Raw genomic sequence first — 19,591 nt, forward strand, 5'->3', positions numbered from 1 at the left:
TTCAGAATTAGTGATTTTTAAAAAATATTTATTTGAGTTGTAGATGGACACAGTGCCTTTACTTATTTTTATGTGGTGCTGAGGATCGAACCTAGTGCCTCACACGTGCTAGGTAAGTGCTCTACCACTGAGCTACAGCCCCAGCCCAAGAATTAATGATTTTATATGTAATTATTAGCATTCATACTTGGATATTTTGCCCTGAAGTTGTTTTTCTGTACCATGTATTATTTATTTCCAACAGTATTAAACTAGATCTCCTCCAGCAAAAAGAAATGAGTTTATTTCAAAATAAGCTCAGAGAAATGAAATGAATGTCCATTCTAAATGAGACCTGCACAAAATATTGAATACCTAATTAATAATGGGCTATCTATAAAAATAAAGCGTCTTCTTAATTTGCTACAAGGCTGTAATCATTCATTAACTGAGTGAATATTTATTAAACACTATTATGTGGTAGGTGCTAAGAGTACTAATATCCTAATCGTGTTTTTACAGAGCCTGGTCTAGTAGCCCAGGTCATACACAAATAAACAATTTCATTGCAGCGCTGAAGTTGTTCTGTAATGGAAATGTATACTAAGAGCAGTTGAAACAATGAGTGATTAATTGATTATGCTTAAGGGACTGGGAACTTCTTCCTTTTGTGTGCATATGGTGTGCGCATGCGTGTGTGCTGGGGTTTGAACCCAGGCCCTTGAGCATGCTCTATCACTGAGCCACACCCCCAGTCCCAAATGGAGAATTTCTTGATGTTCACAAACAAGTGAAAAAAGCGAATTTCCCAAGCAAAGCTTCCCTAATCTCTTAATGAACAAAAATTAAGCTCTTAACATCTTCCTGACATACCAGACCACTTCCCTTAGGCTGCAACCACATAAAAACCCTTATGAATTTCATGCACAGAAGATAGACTTTCCATTCTGGAAATTAAGCAGAAGTGTCCTTTGGGAATAACTGAGGTTTGGGTAATTGATAAGATCTGTAAGCTCTGTAGTCTGCTTCTGTACAACTTGACGTTGCCTGTTGGAGGAGAGGTCTTTGGAGCGGGAGCACATTTTTTATCTCTCTGTCTCTCTCTCTTTCTTTTTCTTGTGGTGCTGGGGATTGACCCCAGGTCCTTGCTCTAGCTAGGCAAGTGTTCTGCCAACCCTAACCCCTCACGCACTCTTTTTCTTTCTTTTTTGAAAATTTGTATCTTGAGACAGGGTCTTGCTAAGTTGCCCAGGCTGGCCTCTAACTTGCAACTTGCAGTCCTCCTACCTCAGCCTCCCTGGTGGCATGTGCCATGATACCCAGCTCACCTTTACTTATTTATTTTTTTAATGTGTCCTTTTTGTGAATAACTGCACTTGTAACAAACTAGACAATGAAATGTCAGAAGATCTATCAGAGTGAGAGGAGGAGGTTTGGTGCGTGGGCTTGAAGGAAGACAGTCCTGGGTTCAAGTTCAAGTCTACTTCAGGTTATGCTGGCAGATTAATTGGTTGCTCCTATCTTCAGTTTTCTCTTCTGTAAAATGGAAGTAATCGTGATCACCTTTTAAAGTGACTCTGAAGGTTTAATAGTACAATGCATGAAAATTACCAAGACTGTGTGTGGTGTGGGGCTGGCCTTCCTGCATGGTGGCTGCTGTGATCGCCACGTGGTGATGCTGATGGTGGTGGTGATGAGATGGGTCATGGCAAGATGATGTGCTTTGTTTTATTGTTATCATCACTATTACAGTGGTGTGGGGACAGGGATAATACGTTTTCTTCTTCTAGACACCTCCAAAAGATGGATTTGTAATTGCTGACGGTCAGCCACTGACAAGCAGTTCTCCAGGACAAAAGCAGCCCCCTTCGTCAGCTTTCCGCTCTTCCTCCACTTTAAGAAAGAAGAATAGCTCAGGGGAGAAGGAGCTGCCGCCTTGGAGGTCGTCTGATAAGCATCCAACCGATATCATTCGATTTAATTACCTGGATAACTGCGACCCCCCCCAGCCCTGGCAAGGGTAAGGAACTCTCCTTGGTACTTCAGTATTTAAAAGCTGAGACTAGCCTTACTGTGAAATATGAAAGTTCTTCAATACGTTGGAGCAAGAAGTAGTTGGAAAAGTAAACTAACCATTCTTAGCTCATATACTCTGTTTGCTGTGATTCTTTGCATTTTCTGGGTGTATAACCTGTTCAGGTTTTAATGTTAAATTGCAAGCTAGCGCTGTGGGGTTCATTACTACTTCCTTTCTCCAACAGCGAGTAGGTAAAGGAGAGGGAGGCAAGGTGAGATACCCACCTACATAACATAAGGTAAACTGAGCTGGACGCGGTGGTGCACACCTGTAATCTGGGCGACTCAGGAGGCTGAGGCAGGAGGATCGCAAGTTCCAGACCAACCTGAGCAACTTAGGGAGACCCTATCTCACACTAAATATAAAGAGGGCTGGGGAGGTAGCTCAGTGGTATGAGCACTTGCCTAGTAGGTGTGGCCCTGGGTTCAGTTCCTACTAGTGTATTTTAAAAACAAAACAACAACCATGGTTGGGGGGAAACACCTGATAATCTCCTGAGTTTTCTGTAACACTCAAGTACTTATGGCCAAAAAAATCTGAGCTGAGAGGATGGAGTGAGCACTTTGTGGGGGAGGGGTAGTACCGGGGATTGTACCCAGGGGCGCTCTACCACTGAGCTACACCCTCAGCCCTTTTTATTTTTTATTTTGAGTTGGGGTCATGCTACACTGCTGAGACTGGCCTTGAATTCGCAATCCTCCTGAATAACTGGGATTACAGGCATGTGCCACCATGCCTGATTTGGGGGTGGATTCTTAAAATGGTCAGACCAAAAGTGTGTGAGAGAAAGATAAAGCTTATATAGTACAATGTGAACAGTTATTGAAACTGGCTGGAGAACATGTGGGGCAATCGCGGCGCTATTGATCTCTCCACTTTCCTGTATTTTTAAAATTTCCGTATGTTGGAACTCTTCTCAAATTAGTTTGACAGCTGCTCATCTTTTCTATGTGTGATCAAGCTAGATAGTCTAGAAGTTATACCAAGTCTGTTTTAGACTAAATATTGTCTGAAATTACCTAATGAGATTGGAGGGTGTCCAACACATGAAGGAGAAGTAAGGAAGAGTGTAATGAACAGTGGCAGTCCCTTGATGCGTAGCTATCTAGGGGACAACTACATGTGGGGCTGCAACCACCAGAGACAGATAAGCCAGCTGGACGCCTGGTATAGAGGAAGGTGAACAGAAATAGTAAAATACTGAGTCTAGTTGAGAATACGTAGGTCATCATTGCACTGTTCTTTCAGTCCTTCTGCGTATTTGAGATTTCCCAGTTAAAAGTTGGGAAACACCAGGCTTGGGGGCTCATGTTTGAAATCCAGTGACTCAGAAGACTGAGGCAGGAAAATCCCAAGTTCAAGCCCAGCCTCAGCAGTTTAGTGAGACTTTATCTCAAAATAAAAAAATAAAGGGGGCTGGAGATGTAGCTCAGTGATAAAATGCCCCTGAGACTCCAATGCACACCCCATGCACACACACACACACACAAAAAAAAAAAAAAAAGGTTGGGAAACATTTTTCAAAATCAAGTGGCAAGAAATATTTGAGCAAAGGCAATATTTATTTATTTTTGGTACTGGGGATTGAATCCAGGGCACTCAATCACTGAACCACATCCTCAGACCTTTTTTATTTCTATTTTGAGACAGGACCTCACTAAATTGCTGAGGCTGGCTTTGAACTCGTGATCCTTGTGCCTCACCTCCCAAACCTCTGGGATTATAGGCATGTGCCATTGTGATATATACACAAGTAAACATAAGAGAAAAATGAACCCCTGCAACCTTCATCCAGCATGAGCAGTTTTCACCTAGGATCCACTGGTTTCATTTTTTCCTTGCCCACTCTGCTCCTCCCATGGGTTATTTTTGAGACAAATCTTATGTCATATGATTTCATCCATCAATATTTCAATGTGTATCCTTAAAAGATAAGAACTCTTTCTAAAAATTATAGCACGATTCCATTACCACATCTAAATCAATGAACAGTCCCTTGATGTAATCTAATATGGAGTCAGGTTTTAGGTTTCCTTGAATGTTTCATACTTGAATGTCTCATAGTTGCTTTATTTATTCTTTTTTTTTTTTTTTTTTTTTTTGTACTGGGATTGAACCCAGGGGTGCTTTACCACTGAGCTCCATCTCCAGCCCTTTTTATTTTTTATTTTGAGACAGGGTCTCACTGAGTTGCCCAAACTGGCCTTGAACTTGCAATCCTCCTGCCTCAGCCTCCCAAGTTGCTGGGATTATAGGGGAGTGTCACCACACACCCAGCTTGTGCTTAATTGTTTTCCACCAGTTGACTGTATAGTCAGATTCCAGGGAAGGTCTGGCTTGTTGCATTTGGTCCATGTTTACTTCGGTCTTCTTTCGATCCATTGGTTTCCCTCTGTTCTTCTGCCTTGCAGTTTGTGGTAGAAATCAGGCCATTTGTCCTGTAGAGCCTCTTACCTTCTGGGTTTTATGAATTGCACTGCCACTATGCCACTTAACACGTCCTCTATCCTCTGTGCTTGGCCATGCTGATGGTCAGGTGGAGAGGCCTGAGCATATAATGAACAGGGATATGCACTTCCATTATGAGGCACATCATTTCTGCTTGTCCCTTTTTGTGATGTTGGTAGTCATGGAAGCTCATTGCCTAGACCTATTATTTATTTATTTATTTATTTTTTTTGCGGTGCTGGGGATCGAACCCAGGGCCTTGTGCTTGCAAGACAAGCACTCTACAAACTGAGCTATCTCCCCAGCCCATAGACTTATTATTTTAAACAAAGTTTTTCTGTAAAGTGTCAGCCTGGCAGTATTTTAGATTTTGCAGGACATGGTCTCTGTCACAACTACTCAAATATGCTTTTTATTTTTTCTCTTTTAAAATTTTTTTCAAATGTATTTGTTCTTTTTAGTTACACATGACAGCAGAGTGTATTTTGATGTATCATACATACCTGGAGTATAACTTCCCGTTCTTGCGGTTGTCCGTGCTGTGGAGCTTCACTGGTGGTGTATTGATATATGAACATAGGAAAGGTGTGTCTGATTCCTTCTACTGTCTTTCGCATTCCCATCCCTCTCTCTTCCTCCCACTCTGCCCACCTGTCCAATCTGGAGAATGCTTCCCACCCAGCCCCCACCCAGCCCCCACCCACGCCTATTGTGAGTCAGCATCTGCATTATCAGAGAGAAATTTCAGCCTTTGTCAACTCTGCTCTTATAACCTGAAAATAGTCAGAGACAATATGGAAAAAAAGAAGCATGACTATGTTCCAATAAAACTTTATTTACAGAAATAGAAAGCAGACTGGATTTGGCCTGTGGGCTGTGGTTTGACAATCTCTGCTTTATCCTCATATGTCTGATAGTTTTAGAAAATCAGTGCTAATAATAATACACAAACAGTATGATTACTGGAAACAGTTCATGATTTCCTTGCCTGCATTTTTGTCTTTAGTGTATATTCTACTAAGAATATTCAGATGAATGACTATGTTAAAGTCACATGAAATAACTCCTCTGTGTGTGGTAATGCCACCAACTCCATGGACAAGATCATTCGTTTCATTTTTTTTTTTTTTAATCTTAGGGAGTTTCCCCTCATTTTTTAAAAAGTTTTTTTAGTTGTAGATGGACACAATACCTTTATTTTATTTATTTATTTTGATGTGGTGCGGGGGCTCGAACCCAGTTCCTCACATATGCTAGGCAAGTGCTTTACCACTGAGCCCAAACCCCAGTCCCTTTCCCCTTCATTTTTGCTCATAAAGTTGAGAAAAATTTAGATGGTTCCAACCTCAAATATGCAAAATAACATATAATTGACAAAATCTAGTTTCTGTCCCTGTTTCTCCATATTCCCTGTTCCTGATTAATTCACTTGGGAATCCTACTTATAGCTAACCATTTTAAAAGATTTTTATAGTTTGACTCTTCCATTAAAAAAGTACAAGTAAAATAATAATAACTTAAAAAATCAAAAGCGTAAACAAGTAGATAATATACACACATTTTTATATACCTCCTCTCTGAAACAAATGGTAGCACACAATACATTCACCGTTCTTTCTTCATGTAACATTGTATCCTGGCAATCACTCTGCAGTTGTATATAGAAATATTCTGCCTTCCATTTGATAGCTCATAGTACTCCATTGTGTGGGTATGTCAAAGTTTATTCACCCGTTCTCTGTTGATAGACACATGGCTTGCTTCCAGTTGAGTGCAGACAATCTTCGAAATCACAGAGACAAGAAAATCAAATAGCCCTATCAACCGCCAAAGTTTTAAAATGATAATTTATAATTTTCCCACTGCTTTTCAATTTACAGAAGAAAGAAAAGAAATGAAATGACCCCAGATTTCAGCCGACACTCACATGATAAGAAAAATAAATTGCAGGACAGAGCTAGGCCAAGAAAAGCACACTTGCTGGTAAGTATTGCTTAGAAAAGATTCACTACCACAATGTTATGAAAATTGCTGGATTCTAATTCTATTGGTGACATTGAATTTGTTTTTTAAATCAGAATTGCCAAGGGGCTGTTTAAATCCTGGTCTCTGACACTGACCCACATCTAGCTATGAGACCTTGAAGATATATTTAATCTTTCTGACTTTCTCTCTTCTCATCTGTTTTTTTTTGTTGTTGTTTGTTTGTTTTGTTTTTAAGAGACTGGATGGACTGATGTTTGTGAAAATGCTTTGCAAAATGTGCAGCAGAGGAGTATTCTTACTGTTGGTCCTTTCTTCTGCTATGAGTCCTTGGGGGCAGGGAGCGAGGGGTCACCAGAAAATGTTGCTTTTCTAGCATGAAGGCCCCTGACCTGAGAGAAAGGTCTGCTCTCCATAGCTCTCCAGCTGCCACCAGAGCTTGGTTATGGAAATGGATTTAAAGTTACTCCACCAGCAACCCCAGAGGCTGTGAGTGGCAGGAGGGTCTCAAGTTCGAGGCCAGTTTGCAACTGAGCAAGAACCTGTCTCAAAATGAAATAAAAAGAACTGATACTGGGCTCAGTGGTGCAAGCCTATAATCCCAGAGACTCCGGAGGCTGAGGCTGGAGGATCACAGGTTCAAAGCTAGCCTCAGCAACTTAGTGAGGTTCTAAGCAATTTAGCGAGATCTGTCTCAAAATAAAAAATAAAAAGGACTGGGGATATAGTTCAGTGGTCAAGTTCCCTTGGGTTCAATCCTGGTAACCAACCTGGCAAAACTGAACTGGTAATGTAGCTCAAAGGTTGAATGCCCCTGGGTTTGATCCCCGTCCCCCAGTACTGAAATAAATAACTCCAGAAAAATACGTTGTTTTTTTTTCCCTCTAAATAAAAAAATACCTAATTGCCTACCTAATAAAGTCAGTAATTGTGACTAGAGAATATGATTGATTCATTGCAGACCTTCCCAAATTGCAGTCTGAACCCTAATGAATCCCTTTTAGCACATCATGAGAGTTTTTGGAGCAAAGTATGAAGGAAGCATAAATGGAATAAAAAGTTCTTATATAGTGGTTAAGATTTAGAGAAAAGCAGAGAATACACACTCAAGGAAAATCAGTATGAAACGATGTCAGTTTGGAGACTAATATGCACGTACTCATGAATAAATCTCTTTTAGAGCTCTGCTTTAAAGTACTATTACTTTCTGTTTAAATGTTTTTCAAGTATTATGTTAAAAAATAAGAGAGAGAGATGAACTTCTTAAAAAGATCAGTCTGTATTCTGAAGGGCCCATTTTGTTGAACTGGGAGGCTTATCACAGATATGTGTACAGATGCCTCAGGGATTGGGGAAGTTGGAGCAAAGCAACAAATTGTCAATGAAACCATTAATTGAGAAAAATAACTTTATGAGGCTTATCACACAGGCCATTACAAAGCGCTTCTGCCTGGCTTCTGCCCCCACTACACAAGGAGTGGGAGACAAGTCCAGGGAAAACAGAATGTGAAGGACAATAAAAGTCGGTGGTGATGTATGCTTACAAATCATCAGCACAGTCAAACGTTTCGCCTGCTTCAAGAGCAAACACCAAAGGCCAACCAGCAGCTATCCCTGTGGGCTCTTGACATTAGCCATCTGTCCAGCACAAGCAGAGATTGCTCAAGTTAAAATGTTCATATAAATTAAAAAGTGAAAAAGTCATGCTAATGAGACTAAAAAGGAAATCAAGGTAAATTAAGCCAAGATAGAGAACAATTTGCTGTGAGTAAACAAAGCGTATGATTGTATCTATCTACTTGTTTTTTTTTTTTTTTTTAATATGCCAATTGTAACCACGATATAGGCCTAGGAGTGTTGATAAAGAGCATAAGGCAGAATGAAATCCCCCAGGAGCGTGCCATGATCTTTGGCTCACGTCCGTGACACGCTTGCCTGTGACAAGTCTCCAGTTCAAGCTGCCGGGCCACGTGTGACTCAGCCCCTCTTCCACGGGGTGGCCGCTGGTTCTCATGGAAGGCTGCAGACCTCAGAGGAAGCAAGCAACCTCGGCCAGGCAAGAGGCCGGTGAAATGAAGAGATGCTGTGTGTGGGGCCTGATAGGAGAGAAAGGGGCACTGCGGAACTCCAGCTGGGGTCCTAGGGACACCAGGGAGGAGGGCATTGACAGCTGCAGCTCTGGAAGCCCCTCCCTGCGGTAGACACAGCCCGGGTGGGAGTCCAACGGGTAAACTCCTGAGTGCGATAAAGTCCCCAGCACCATGACAGGTTTACGGAGGAAGATCTCAGGAGGCAAGAGAAATAGGCAAGCAGGTGAAACTTGGGGAAGCCGTGCTAAAGGCAGGGGTGAAAGTGACGGGTCCCCAAGCCCTGGCCAGGAGATTATCAGAGATCAGGCACTTGAAGACTCTTTGTGCCTGTCATGGGAAAAGGGTGTGTGCGATAGGTGGAGAAGGTAAGGCTTTGTCACATGGGAAGGTCTAGAAGAGAAGAAAGCACCCAAGTATAAAGAGTACAAAGAATATTCTTAAGCCATCTCCCCAGGGCCTTGGCTGTCATCTTCCCTTTTTGCCTGTCGTTACTTACAGCCTGCAGATAGGAGGGTCTGTCTAAGAAGAAATGCCCTCGGGGAAACGGATTCCAACTAGCACACACTGCTGTGAGCTCGAATGGAGCACATTATTTAATAGGTGTGAATTTGAAAGGGCCGCTGATTTTCTCTCCTGTTCTCAATTCTAGATCCCCAGCGGCTGCTGTGCTAACCACAGCCCCCATCTAACCACGTTTTTGTGTGAACTATTGGTAAAAGATGGGAATAAAGCTTAGATTGGATCGCTAATGCTTTCCGATTTCTAAGACTTCATATAAAAGTTATACAATCTACATTACTATGAATTATGGTAATACGATTCCATACAAAACAGGGCAATTAAAAAGCATAAACACCACAATGCAGTCAGGTACTTTCTTCTTTAAACCTCAGAGATTTTCAGTCTTGTGTAAAGACACACGTGCACACACCAATTTTTAAAAAAAAACCTTAGCTGGCTCCACCGTTCCACTTAGGGAAGAGGGGAGCTGTCTCCGCAGGAGGACTTTGATGAGCTTGCAGGGGGGCTGAGCCCCTGACAGCAAGGACCAGGTCTCTGCAGGGGAAAAATGGCTGTGCTTAGGATCAGGGGAAGAATGTGTAGTTTGTAGTTTCTGTTCTGGGAAGGGAAGGAGGAGGAGAGAGGAAGAGAAGCTGGTTAGGCAGGGCAAAGGGCCAGGATGGTAGTGAGGCCACCAGTTCCAAATGAATTTGTTACTGGAATGTTAACACCTCTTCCTTTATAGGAAATTCTACTGGTTTACACATGGAGGCATGAAAACCAAAGCCCCTTGGGACAGTTCACAGAGATCCAGGAGGAGGGCTTTGGGTTTCCTGGGTCCTGGAACGGGATGGGAGCCAGCTCACATCTTGCTTTGCTTCTTTTGTTCTTTCCATGTTAAGTATAAACACAAGACCCTTTTGTCTCAAGTTGGACTTTTCCTTGGGAGTTAGAAGCCCTCACTTTCTAGGTCCTGACTTGGCTGTGGGTTTCAGAAAGCTTGCTGTTTCACAGCATGCACCTCAACCCAAGTAACAAAAGCCTTTAATTGCCTGCTTGCTCTAATTGCCTTAGATAAGACCGGTATCTTTTCCTGGGTACTGCTAATTCCAGCCTCTGAAATTACCTTCTTCACCTCTTTCCAGGATCACTTTACTCTTAGTGTCTTGATTTTTAAAAAATGCTTCTTCAGGCTCTCTTGGTCTTTTTTTTCTCACTGGTTCAAATAGGAGAAAAAAGGAACGTATTCTAAAGTGATCGTGGATCACGTGGCGGCAAGAGTGAGGAAACCCAGGGTCTGGCTTTGACTCTGCTACTGCTAACTAGCAGCCACTCAACCTCCTGGAGTTTTCCTCTTCACAGTTACAAAATGAGAGCTGGAATTACAACCCCTTTAAAAGTCCATTCCAGTGGTGTGCAGTGGCATACACCTGGAATCTCTGCGACTCAGAGGCTGAGGCAGGAGGACAGTGAGTTCAAGGCCAGCCTCAGAAATTTAGCATAGGGCCTGTCTCAAAATAAAAAATAAGAAGGGCTGGGAACATAGCTCAGTGGTAGAGCACCCCTGGGTTCAACCCTAGCACTGCAAACATAAAAAAAACAAATAAATAATGTCCATCCCAGACAAAGGGCTGGGCCTAGGGATCCCCTAGGCTTCCACTGTGTTCACTCCTCTCTCTTATCTGGAAGGCTCCACTGTGATCAAGGTGACTTTCCATAGAATCCCAAGGACAGTTCATCACCTTTGAGAATTCTAATTTTAAGCCAATAACAATTATTTTCTGTCTCCCATCCTTTCTTTGAACTTTAGAAAATACGATTAACTAAAACCAAAGGATTTACCAGAGTTTGTACAGTGACTTCCTTGCAGGTAATCCTGGATACACGTCTTTCGATTTCTGTCCCTCTCCCCAGGTGTTTTTGTTTCTGGTTTGGATGTGCAGAGCTAAAAATATCCATAGGTGAGATTTTAAATTATTTCATTCAATCACCAAAACTCCTGGGAATTCCATTTGGAAGAAGAATAAAAAAGAATATGGGCTTGGCATTCAGACAGACCTGGTTCTTTACTAAACAGAACAACTTTGGATAAGTTACATAACCTCTTTCAACCTCAGTGTCTTCATCTATGAAATGGGAGTAATGATGTCTACTTTGTAAGATCATTGTCAGGACTAAATACCAGGTATATATTAAGTGCTTAATACTTGTCTGTGTTCCCCCCTGTAAAATGCCACCCTATTTTTTTTTACTTTGCTCTTCAAGAGCACTGATTGGGACCTAGATCACCAAGGTTCAACGCTCAATACCACTGTTTTGAAGATTCAGACTGGGTCACTTACCCTCTCTGGGAGCTATTTCTTCACTGGGAACCAGAGTTGGTAAGGAGACTGGCTCGCAGGGTTGCAAGGAGCATGAAAGGCATTTTGCACAGGTCCTGGCTCAAAGCAGGCACTCAACAAATAGCAGCTAGATGTGGCAGCCTGGGGTAAGCCTCCCTAATCCAAACATCCAAACGACAAAATGCTTCAAAATCCAAAACTTTTTGAGCGCTGACACGACACTACAAATGGAAAATTCCACACCCAACCTCATGTGACAGTTCACCGTCAAAACACAGGTGTGCTAAAAATATTCTATAAAATCACCTTATTACCTATAAATTTTGTACAGAACAAGTGAGTTTCCTGTTAAACTTGGGTTCCATCCCAAAGATACCTCGTTATTTATATGTGAATATTCCAGCATCTGAAGCATTTTGATAAGGGCCACCCAACCTGCAGTAGCAGCAGTAAAATTATTCCAAATCACCACCTGAGGCCCCAAGGAAGGGTGCGAGAGACAGACAAGGAGGACCCACCAGCCCAGCAGCCTGAAGGTGGTGGCGGGAGGCCCCAACTTGTGGGGCAGGATTCTGCTTGTCTTTACTTTCCCTCCCCAGTCTTTCCTTCTTAGAGTCAGTTTCCACTTCGTAGGGAAGGGTAGCATCTGAGTGTGAGCCCTGGAGCTTCCTTTCCCACGTGACCTCTGTGTGGGTTCTTTCCTGCATCCATTCTTCAGGGTGGCTGTTTTTCCTCCATCGTCCTCTCCTGAAGAACTCGAGTGTGTTAAACAGACTTGCCGCCACCAACCCAGTGCCACCTGCACATGCCACTTACTAATGGTAATCATGCAGGGTGTTAACTTGGGGACCTAGAAGAGGAAAGGCCTCATTACTGAGCATCCTGAGGGCAGAAGGGACTCTTGGGAGGGACCCCTGCTGAGTCTTTGCATTTTTCCTTGGCAGCTGTGAGAGCTGAGCTATTTCTTCTGGCTTAGTGCTTCTTGTTGTGTCATGCTAGATGTAAGAAAGGATCCTGGCTTTTCCAACTGGAATGATTCTACCTGCTTCTCCATCACTGAACATTTAGGCAGGTGCCAAATGGCTATTTGTTTTCACTTAGAACTAAACCAAATTATTTGATACAAATTAACTTCCATTTAGGATCTACCAGAAGAGAAGCATGTGTTTGTGAATTATATAATGTTATGAGTTGTATACATATCAGTGATGACACATTTAATTACTGCTATTACCAGGGTTTAAAATATACCTATTTGGGGCTGGGCATGAAGCTCAATGGCAGAGCCCTTTCCTAGCATGCAGGGAGCCCTGGGTTTAATCCCAACACTGCAAAACAAAACAGTAAAATATACATGTATGTTTTGAAACTAGTTCGTGATCATTGCCAGCAAACTGCCCATATTTTGTGGCCTATGCATATTTTGTAACACATCTCAGCTTAATTTCACCTGCTTGGATGGCTGAATAGTGTAGGCGTGTAGTCTTGGATTAAAATTTCAAAACCCTGGCCAAAGTTGCCTAATCTTCCTCTGCAGCTGACAGTTTTACCCCAAGATAAGCCAAGAACAAAGACAGGCCTGGGGCATCTTTAAAGCTATGACGGTGGTTATTTCTCCCTAACACCTTGCTTCTGTTTCTCACAGAACAGGCCTAGAGGAAAAGGGAACACCTTCCTCATAGGTGTTGACCAAAGCAGGGGCCCCCTGGAAGGTGACCAGACAGGTCTGAGCAGCTTTCTGGCCCTTAGGCAGACGGGAGACAGCAGAATTCAGAGGTCCTGTGAAGCCCTCCACCCTAGGGATGGATCCAGGACAGCCCTCACCCCCCTAAGATCTTCCTCCTAGAAGGAAGTCCCTCTCAGTCACCTTCACTGAGCTCTAGCCTGTATCTCCACTAAGGGCTCTTTACTGCTCACCCCAACCTTTTTATAGGAGTGAGTTTAAACTGCCTACATGATTCAAATAAAAAAAAAAAACTTATGGTTTTCAAATAATAATCCATATTTGGATACATTATTATCACATCACTCCTGAATTAGGAGTCATAATAAAACGTTGAGAGGTAGATTTTTTTTAAAAAGGAAGGAGGTGGGTGGAACCTCCTACAAAGTCAGGATTGTCACTGTCACCTTCTCTTTTTGTTTTTCTGAGACAAAGTCTTTCTATGTTGCACAGGCTGACCTTGAACCCCAGGGTTCAAGGCCTCGGCCACCCCAGTAGCTGGGATTACAGGCATATGCCACAGCAGCTGGCCCTGCCACCTTCTTTACCCTCCTTTTCCACATCACAGGCTCTCAGGGAAGATTAAAGGGAAGGATGGATGTGCCACTGGGCACGTGCCCGGCAGTAAGGTATTTGCGATTATTGTCAGTGGTGGTCTTCCCAGAAGAGTGATTGGCACCCTGCTGGTGTTTTCTTTGTTGTTTTTGTATTTACTTATTTTCCACATCTGGATAGTGCTTTATTTTTATTTTTATTTATTTTTATTTTTTTAGTGCTGGGGATCGAACCCAGGGCCTTGTGCTTGTGGATAGTGCTTTATCACATTGATCCTCCTAATTGATCTATGGGTTTATCCAGTGACATTATTCCTATCAATGATCATTTCCAGGGGCTGGGGAGATAGCTCAGTCGGTAGAGTGCTTGCCTTGCAAGCCCAAGGCCCTGGGTTCGATCCCCAGCACCAAGAAAAAAAAAAGATCATTTCCAAGTGTCTGCACATAACATAAATTAAATGCAACCAAAAAACTCAAATAGGGAAGCCGCGCCCGCGCACTGTACTGCACACTTGTGATCCCAGCAACTGGGACGGGGGAGGTGAGGCAGGAGGTTCACAAGTTCAAGTTCAAGGTCAGTCATGATAATTTAGCAAGACCTGTTCTCAAAAATAAAAGATTTTTTAAAAAGCTGAGGATGTAGCTCAGTGGTAGAGCATCCCTGGGATTGATCCCAGGGAAAATAAAATAAACAAATCAGGGAGTGGAAACACTGGTCTATATAAACTGGTATATGAATGCTGTTTCCTGTTCATCTCTTGTCTTGGGACTCAGCCTCCACCTGGGGCCCTGTTCTTCTTGGTCCCTTGGCTTCAGTAGCCTCTCAGTGTTCTGCTCTGATGTTAATCCTGAGGCTAGGTATTTTCCATCCCACTTGAGAGCTACCTACTTCAGCCATGCCCTGAAATGAAAGAGCAGGAGGAACCCCTGGTAGGTTTGTCATTCATTCAGCAGGGTTTTGCAGGCACTGGACTAGGCACCAGGGATGCACCATGGTCAGATGCAGTTGCTGCTCTCAAGTGGCTTACAGCTAGAGAAGGAAAGCTCCCAGTAGTCTGAGGCACCTCCTGAGTGCCTAGCCTGGGAGATGGAACATTCGCACCAGTCTCTGGTGAGACTGGAAACAGGAGAGCATGTTAGGTTTGTGGCACTTGAGGGAGGAGGACTGAGTCTATGAGCCAGAAGCCTGCGAGTGAGAGCAGGTGGACAGGTCGATCCTGCAGGCACCAGGAAGTGGGCCAGGAACAGAACCCCACAGAATTCCAATGACTCCAGGGTCAAAAGCATGGCCTCACATTTCCTTTCACTTAAAGACACTGTAACAAGACGTTGGGATGTTGTTGGGATGATCTCTCTAGAAGAACAGAAAGTTGACAGATAAGAAATGCACTTATACGGCCTGGTCTGTCCTTTACTAGGGTCAGGTTGAGGAAGGGACTGCTCCTGGGTGATGCTGGGGATTGCTGGCAAACTGCTGGCAGCTGGCACTGACCGCTCACCAGGACACAGATGGCCGCAGTAGGACCTGCACGTGTGAAGATCATTTATCTCAGCACTTATCAGACCAGAGTGTGGAAAAACAGCCCAAGTACTATCAGTATTGTTCATCTGTGAATGGGCTATTACACAGCCATTTAAAAACTGAGGAAGTTCTTCATGTACTGATTTGTAAAAGCCACACGCAGCCACACACACACACACACACACACACAGAGAGAGACAGTGCTTCCAATTGTGTAAAAAACACGAAGACAATATGTGACATTTGCATTTTATGCACACGTTGACTTGCATAAGTGTATGATATCTCTGGAAAGATTAAAAAAATAACTAGTAGCCTTAGTTGCCCTGGGGAACCAAAGAGATGAGCCAGGATTGGGGCAGCTGGGGAGTGGGGTGTGGGGGGTATTCACTGAACCCTTTTGTAGCTTTTAAACACTGAATTATGTCGAAAAGCAACCAATGCTGGGGGAGTGCCTTTATTTTTTAAAAGAAAAGAAAAAGTCACAGAGGAACTGTAGGAGGTGCCCTGTGGGTGAGAATCCCCCACAGGATGGAGGTGTAGTAAAACGTGCCTTGCCTTGGCCTGCCGTGCTCAGAACCAAATAAACCACTGGCGTTTAGGGCATAGTCATGCTGCTGAGCTGCTTTTTGTGGTTAAGTCCATGAGATGAGAAGACGGACTTTTCTGGGCAAGGTGGCCAGGGTAGAGGGGGATAAGAGCAAAGTAGCAGGCAGGGCAAGGTTTGCTGAGCCCCAACGCTGGTGTGCAAGGAATCTCCAGCTCTCATTTCAACCAGGTAGTCAGATGCTGTGGACCAGGATTCAGGGCTGTAAGGTTTTTTTACCCTTTTGTATAACTTTCTGGTTTTTCTCTTAAATCTTGTCTTCTTTCTCATAATAATGGATATTGAAGTCCTAAAATGAAGAGGGTCTGCAAGCTTGGACACAAGGAGGGCATTAGGAGACCATCTTCCTAGAGCCGATCTTGGGGGAAGAGAGACTTGGCAACCTAGATAGGAGGTGACAACTGCCAAGAGGCCAGCAGGGCAGGGGGAGCCCTTGGGACCTGCCACCATGATAAAGGAGAGCTACCAGGAGTCTGCCTGGACCTGTGAGCTACCCGGGAAGCACAGGAGAAGGGGTTCCTCAAATGCAGTGACGATAAGCAGTCTCAGTCACAGGATCAAACCTGAAAGGGTTACAGGTGAGGGAGGCTAGCCCATTCTTGTCGTCACAGAGAGCTAGGCTACTTCTTCATTCAACAGGCATTACTTTATCTTCATTGTTGCTAACAGCGCACAAGGGAACACCCCTATTTATCCTCTTTATGCTGATCTTAAAACAGCATTGAAAATTTCAATGATTATTTACTCCCATTTCATCTCCCTTTTACTCGGTTTTAGCCACTTACTACTTTAACTCCAGTTTTTTCCGCTCTTCCCCAGAAATACCATCATCACACATGTGTGGACCTCCCAAAGGCAGGCAGGTCCCTGGAGAGTGAGTGAAGGATGAGAGTCCAGCTCTGCTCACAGGGAGCTTGCATCCCCCTCAGGAGACAATCGCACTCAGAAATGAACAGCCCAAGAGCATTTGGTCAACATCAAGTCAGAGGACTCGATAATAATGGCTCCAGGGCTCAAGCTGAAGGAGAAGTCCTGGAGGACCAAGATATTCGAGTTTCTGGGATTTGATGGGCCTTGAAGGACAGGTTAGATGTAAGGGAGGTCTAAAGAGCAATTCAGGCAGGGTCATCTATGTGATGTGTCCTTGTGGGATAACAAGGGATCTGGTCAGCTGGAGAAGACAGAAAACAGCAGTCATTGACCAATGCCATTTGTGAATCAATAAAAGTCTAAAGGAGGCTTTTCCCAGATCCAGAAAAACCCACACATTGCAAACCTATCTGTCAGGGCATTAGACAGATATGCCAAGTGATCTATGATCTGCCTGCCAAGTATGGAGGAAGGGGATTGTGTCTGGGGGAGGCTATAGGATCTGTGTTCTACACAGTCCTCTTGTGCCTCTCTGCACAGTTGAATCCAAGGTAAGGGCAAACTTTAAAAAACAAAAACAAAAAACAAAAAACCTCCACTTTCTCCCTGCAAGCTCAGCTTGTATTATTCTTTTCTCTCCCTCTCTCCATCTTCCCTTTCCTGTGCATGGCCAGATGTTGAGAAGAGATCCTCTCTCACTGTGAGTTTGGTTGGGATATCAGCCTGCAATGTTCCTTTGCAGGGAGAATGTGTGCATGCATAGACCAGGAGGGAGTATAGCATGTGGGATCCGTGCCAGCGTTCCCGTGGTCTGAGAAACACACTCGCCCAGAGCCAGCCGTGACTCTGGTTAGCTGGGTGAATTTGGGCCATCACTTGGTTCCTTTTACTTGTAAAATGAAGGTTTGTTAATACCTTCCTACCTCATATGATTTTCTTGAAGTTCGAATGAAATAATGTTAGTGAAAGCACTTTGGAGACTAAAGAATTTACTAGCAGCAGTTCCAGGTGAAGACTACTAGGGCATGGAGGAGAGTAGAACTGGGAAATCTCAGTAAGTCCCCACCAGCCCTATGATTTTATAAAATTATTTTATATCATTATAAGATGCTTAATTATGAGCTGCCTTTGATGTTTTAATAACCCTTGCTCTAATGACACCTTTTTCCCCCTAGATGTCCCTGAGTTCCAGCTCCTCTCTAAAAGTTCCAGCTCATCTGGCTTGGCCCCCTCATGCGTCAGTGAGATCCCCAGCTCTCGAAGCAGCAACTAAAATTCTCATGCAGCACCTTCAGAGACACCCCGGGCTTCAGTCATTCCTCATCCGGGATCAGAGTCACAGCTGATCTGAAAAAGGGATTGGACTGTTCTAGAAATGACAAGACACGCTACGTGATGGCGAGCTGGATTCTCCAGTCTCCTCCATTAGAAGCCCTTCCAGTTTAAGTTCCTTGTTGTAAAAGTGAGTCCTCCAGTAAAAACAAATTAATGGCGCAAATGTTGAAAGTTTTACAAAGTGAGAAGTGTGACCGTAGCTACTGTGGGATTGGTGCAGCGTCCATATCCAGAATGTGAGGCAGGCCCACCAGCTCCTTGGGAGTTTAATGAGGAGCTATTTATCATGGTGACTTACTTGGTGACTAGGGCTGCAGCAGACTGGGTGTCTTTCCTCATGGTTCTGGAGGCTGAAGTGTAAGATGCCGGTGTCAGCAGGGCCAGTTTCTTCTGAGGTCTCTTCTTGGCTTGTGGATGGCATCTTCTTTCTTCCTGTGTCTTCTCTTTTCTGTGTGTGTCTGTATCCAAATTTCTCTTTGTGTGTGTGGTGCCAGGATTGAATCCAAGGCCTCCAATGTGCTCTGCCACTGGGCTGCATCTCCAGCCCATAAATCTCTTTTGATGAGGACACCAGTCCTATTGGATTAGGGCCCATCCTAATGACCTCACTTAAACATAATTACCTCTTTAAGGCCCTTGCTCCAAATACAGTCCCATTTTAAGATACTAGGAGTTAGGACTTTGGCATATGAAGTTGTAGGGGACACAAGTTGACCCATGACACACTATGGACAGGGTTCAGGAAAGCAAGAAGGGATGGAGGGGCACCCAGGCACTAGCAATAACAGAAATCTTTAGGCATCTGGGCTGCAGAGGTAGAGGGAAGATCCTGGGACCTAGTCTCAGCTCTAGTCACAAGAGAGGGGTCACAAGAGAGGGGCCAGGGTGTGTGTCCTGGGTAGAGGAAAAGTTACTGTTAAGACCAAGGGTAGAGGGCTAAGACCTGTCCCTTCTCTTACCACACCTCCACACTGCTGACAGCTTCCAGTTGTTCACCATCTGGAGGCAGGAGCAAAGACACCTGGGGGTGCCGCTCTCAGAGGCCAGCCTCCCAAGACAGTGCAGAGCTGCCAGGTGTGCTGGAAGGCTCGGAAATGTGGGAGACGATGGACCGTAACTGGCACCAGGGAGGGAAAGTGTACGTTTCCAGAGGCGGGATTACAATTAATGTTTGAGTAACTTAAATGGGCTTTAGTTACTGGAAAACAGAAAATGTCACTTTGCTGCAAAAATATTAGTCATACATTCTGAACTAAATCACCTACCCCTGTAACCATCTCAATGTCCCGGAAGTTACCATTCTAGAAAACATTTTTACCTAGGTAAAGCAAAAATAATAGAAAAACAAATGTGTTTGTCAAATATGTCTGTAATGTTGAATACTTGTGTTCTTTTTTTAACTCTATTTTGTTTATTTACTTTTTTATGTGGTGGTGAGGGTCAAACCCAGTGCCTCACATGTACTAGGCAAGCGCTCTGCTACTGAGTCACAACCCCAGCCCCTTATGTTCTTATAGTATGTACTGTAATGTGTGTGTGTGTGTGTGTGTGTGTGTGTGT

General features: G+C 43.8%; 1 protein-coding gene across 4 annotated transcripts in view; it reads left to right on the top strand.

Annotated features, from left to right (window-relative positions):
- Fbxo16 (F-box protein 16) overlaps positions 1-19,382 on the top strand; it is a 52,026-nt gene extending 32,644 nt beyond the window's left edge. For 2 of the 4 annotated variants that reach the window (XM_047550345.1, XM_047550344.1), the window contains exons 6-8: positions 1,770-1,999; positions 6,385-6,487; positions 17,872-19,382. In XM_047550345.1, coding sequence (XP_047406301.1) covers positions 1,770-1,999; positions 6,385-6,487; positions 17,872-18,042 — 504 coding nt within the window. In that variant the 3' untranslated portion in view covers positions 18,043-19,382. Of the gene's footprint in view, positions 1-1,769; positions 2,000-6,384; positions 6,488-6,725; positions 7,079-17,370; positions 17,397-17,871 lie in introns of those variants that run through there. The other 2 variants (XM_047550347.1, XM_047550346.1) reach the window with 2 other exon arrangements.
- Positions 19,383-19,591: the final 209 nt, after the last annotated feature.

Source organism: Sciurus carolinensis, chromosome 4 (assembly GCF_902686445.1).
Source record: "Sciurus carolinensis chromosome 4, mSciCar1.2, whole genome shotgun sequence".
Lineage (NCBI taxonomy): Eukaryota > Metazoa > Chordata > Mammalia > Rodentia > Sciuridae > Sciurus > Sciurus carolinensis.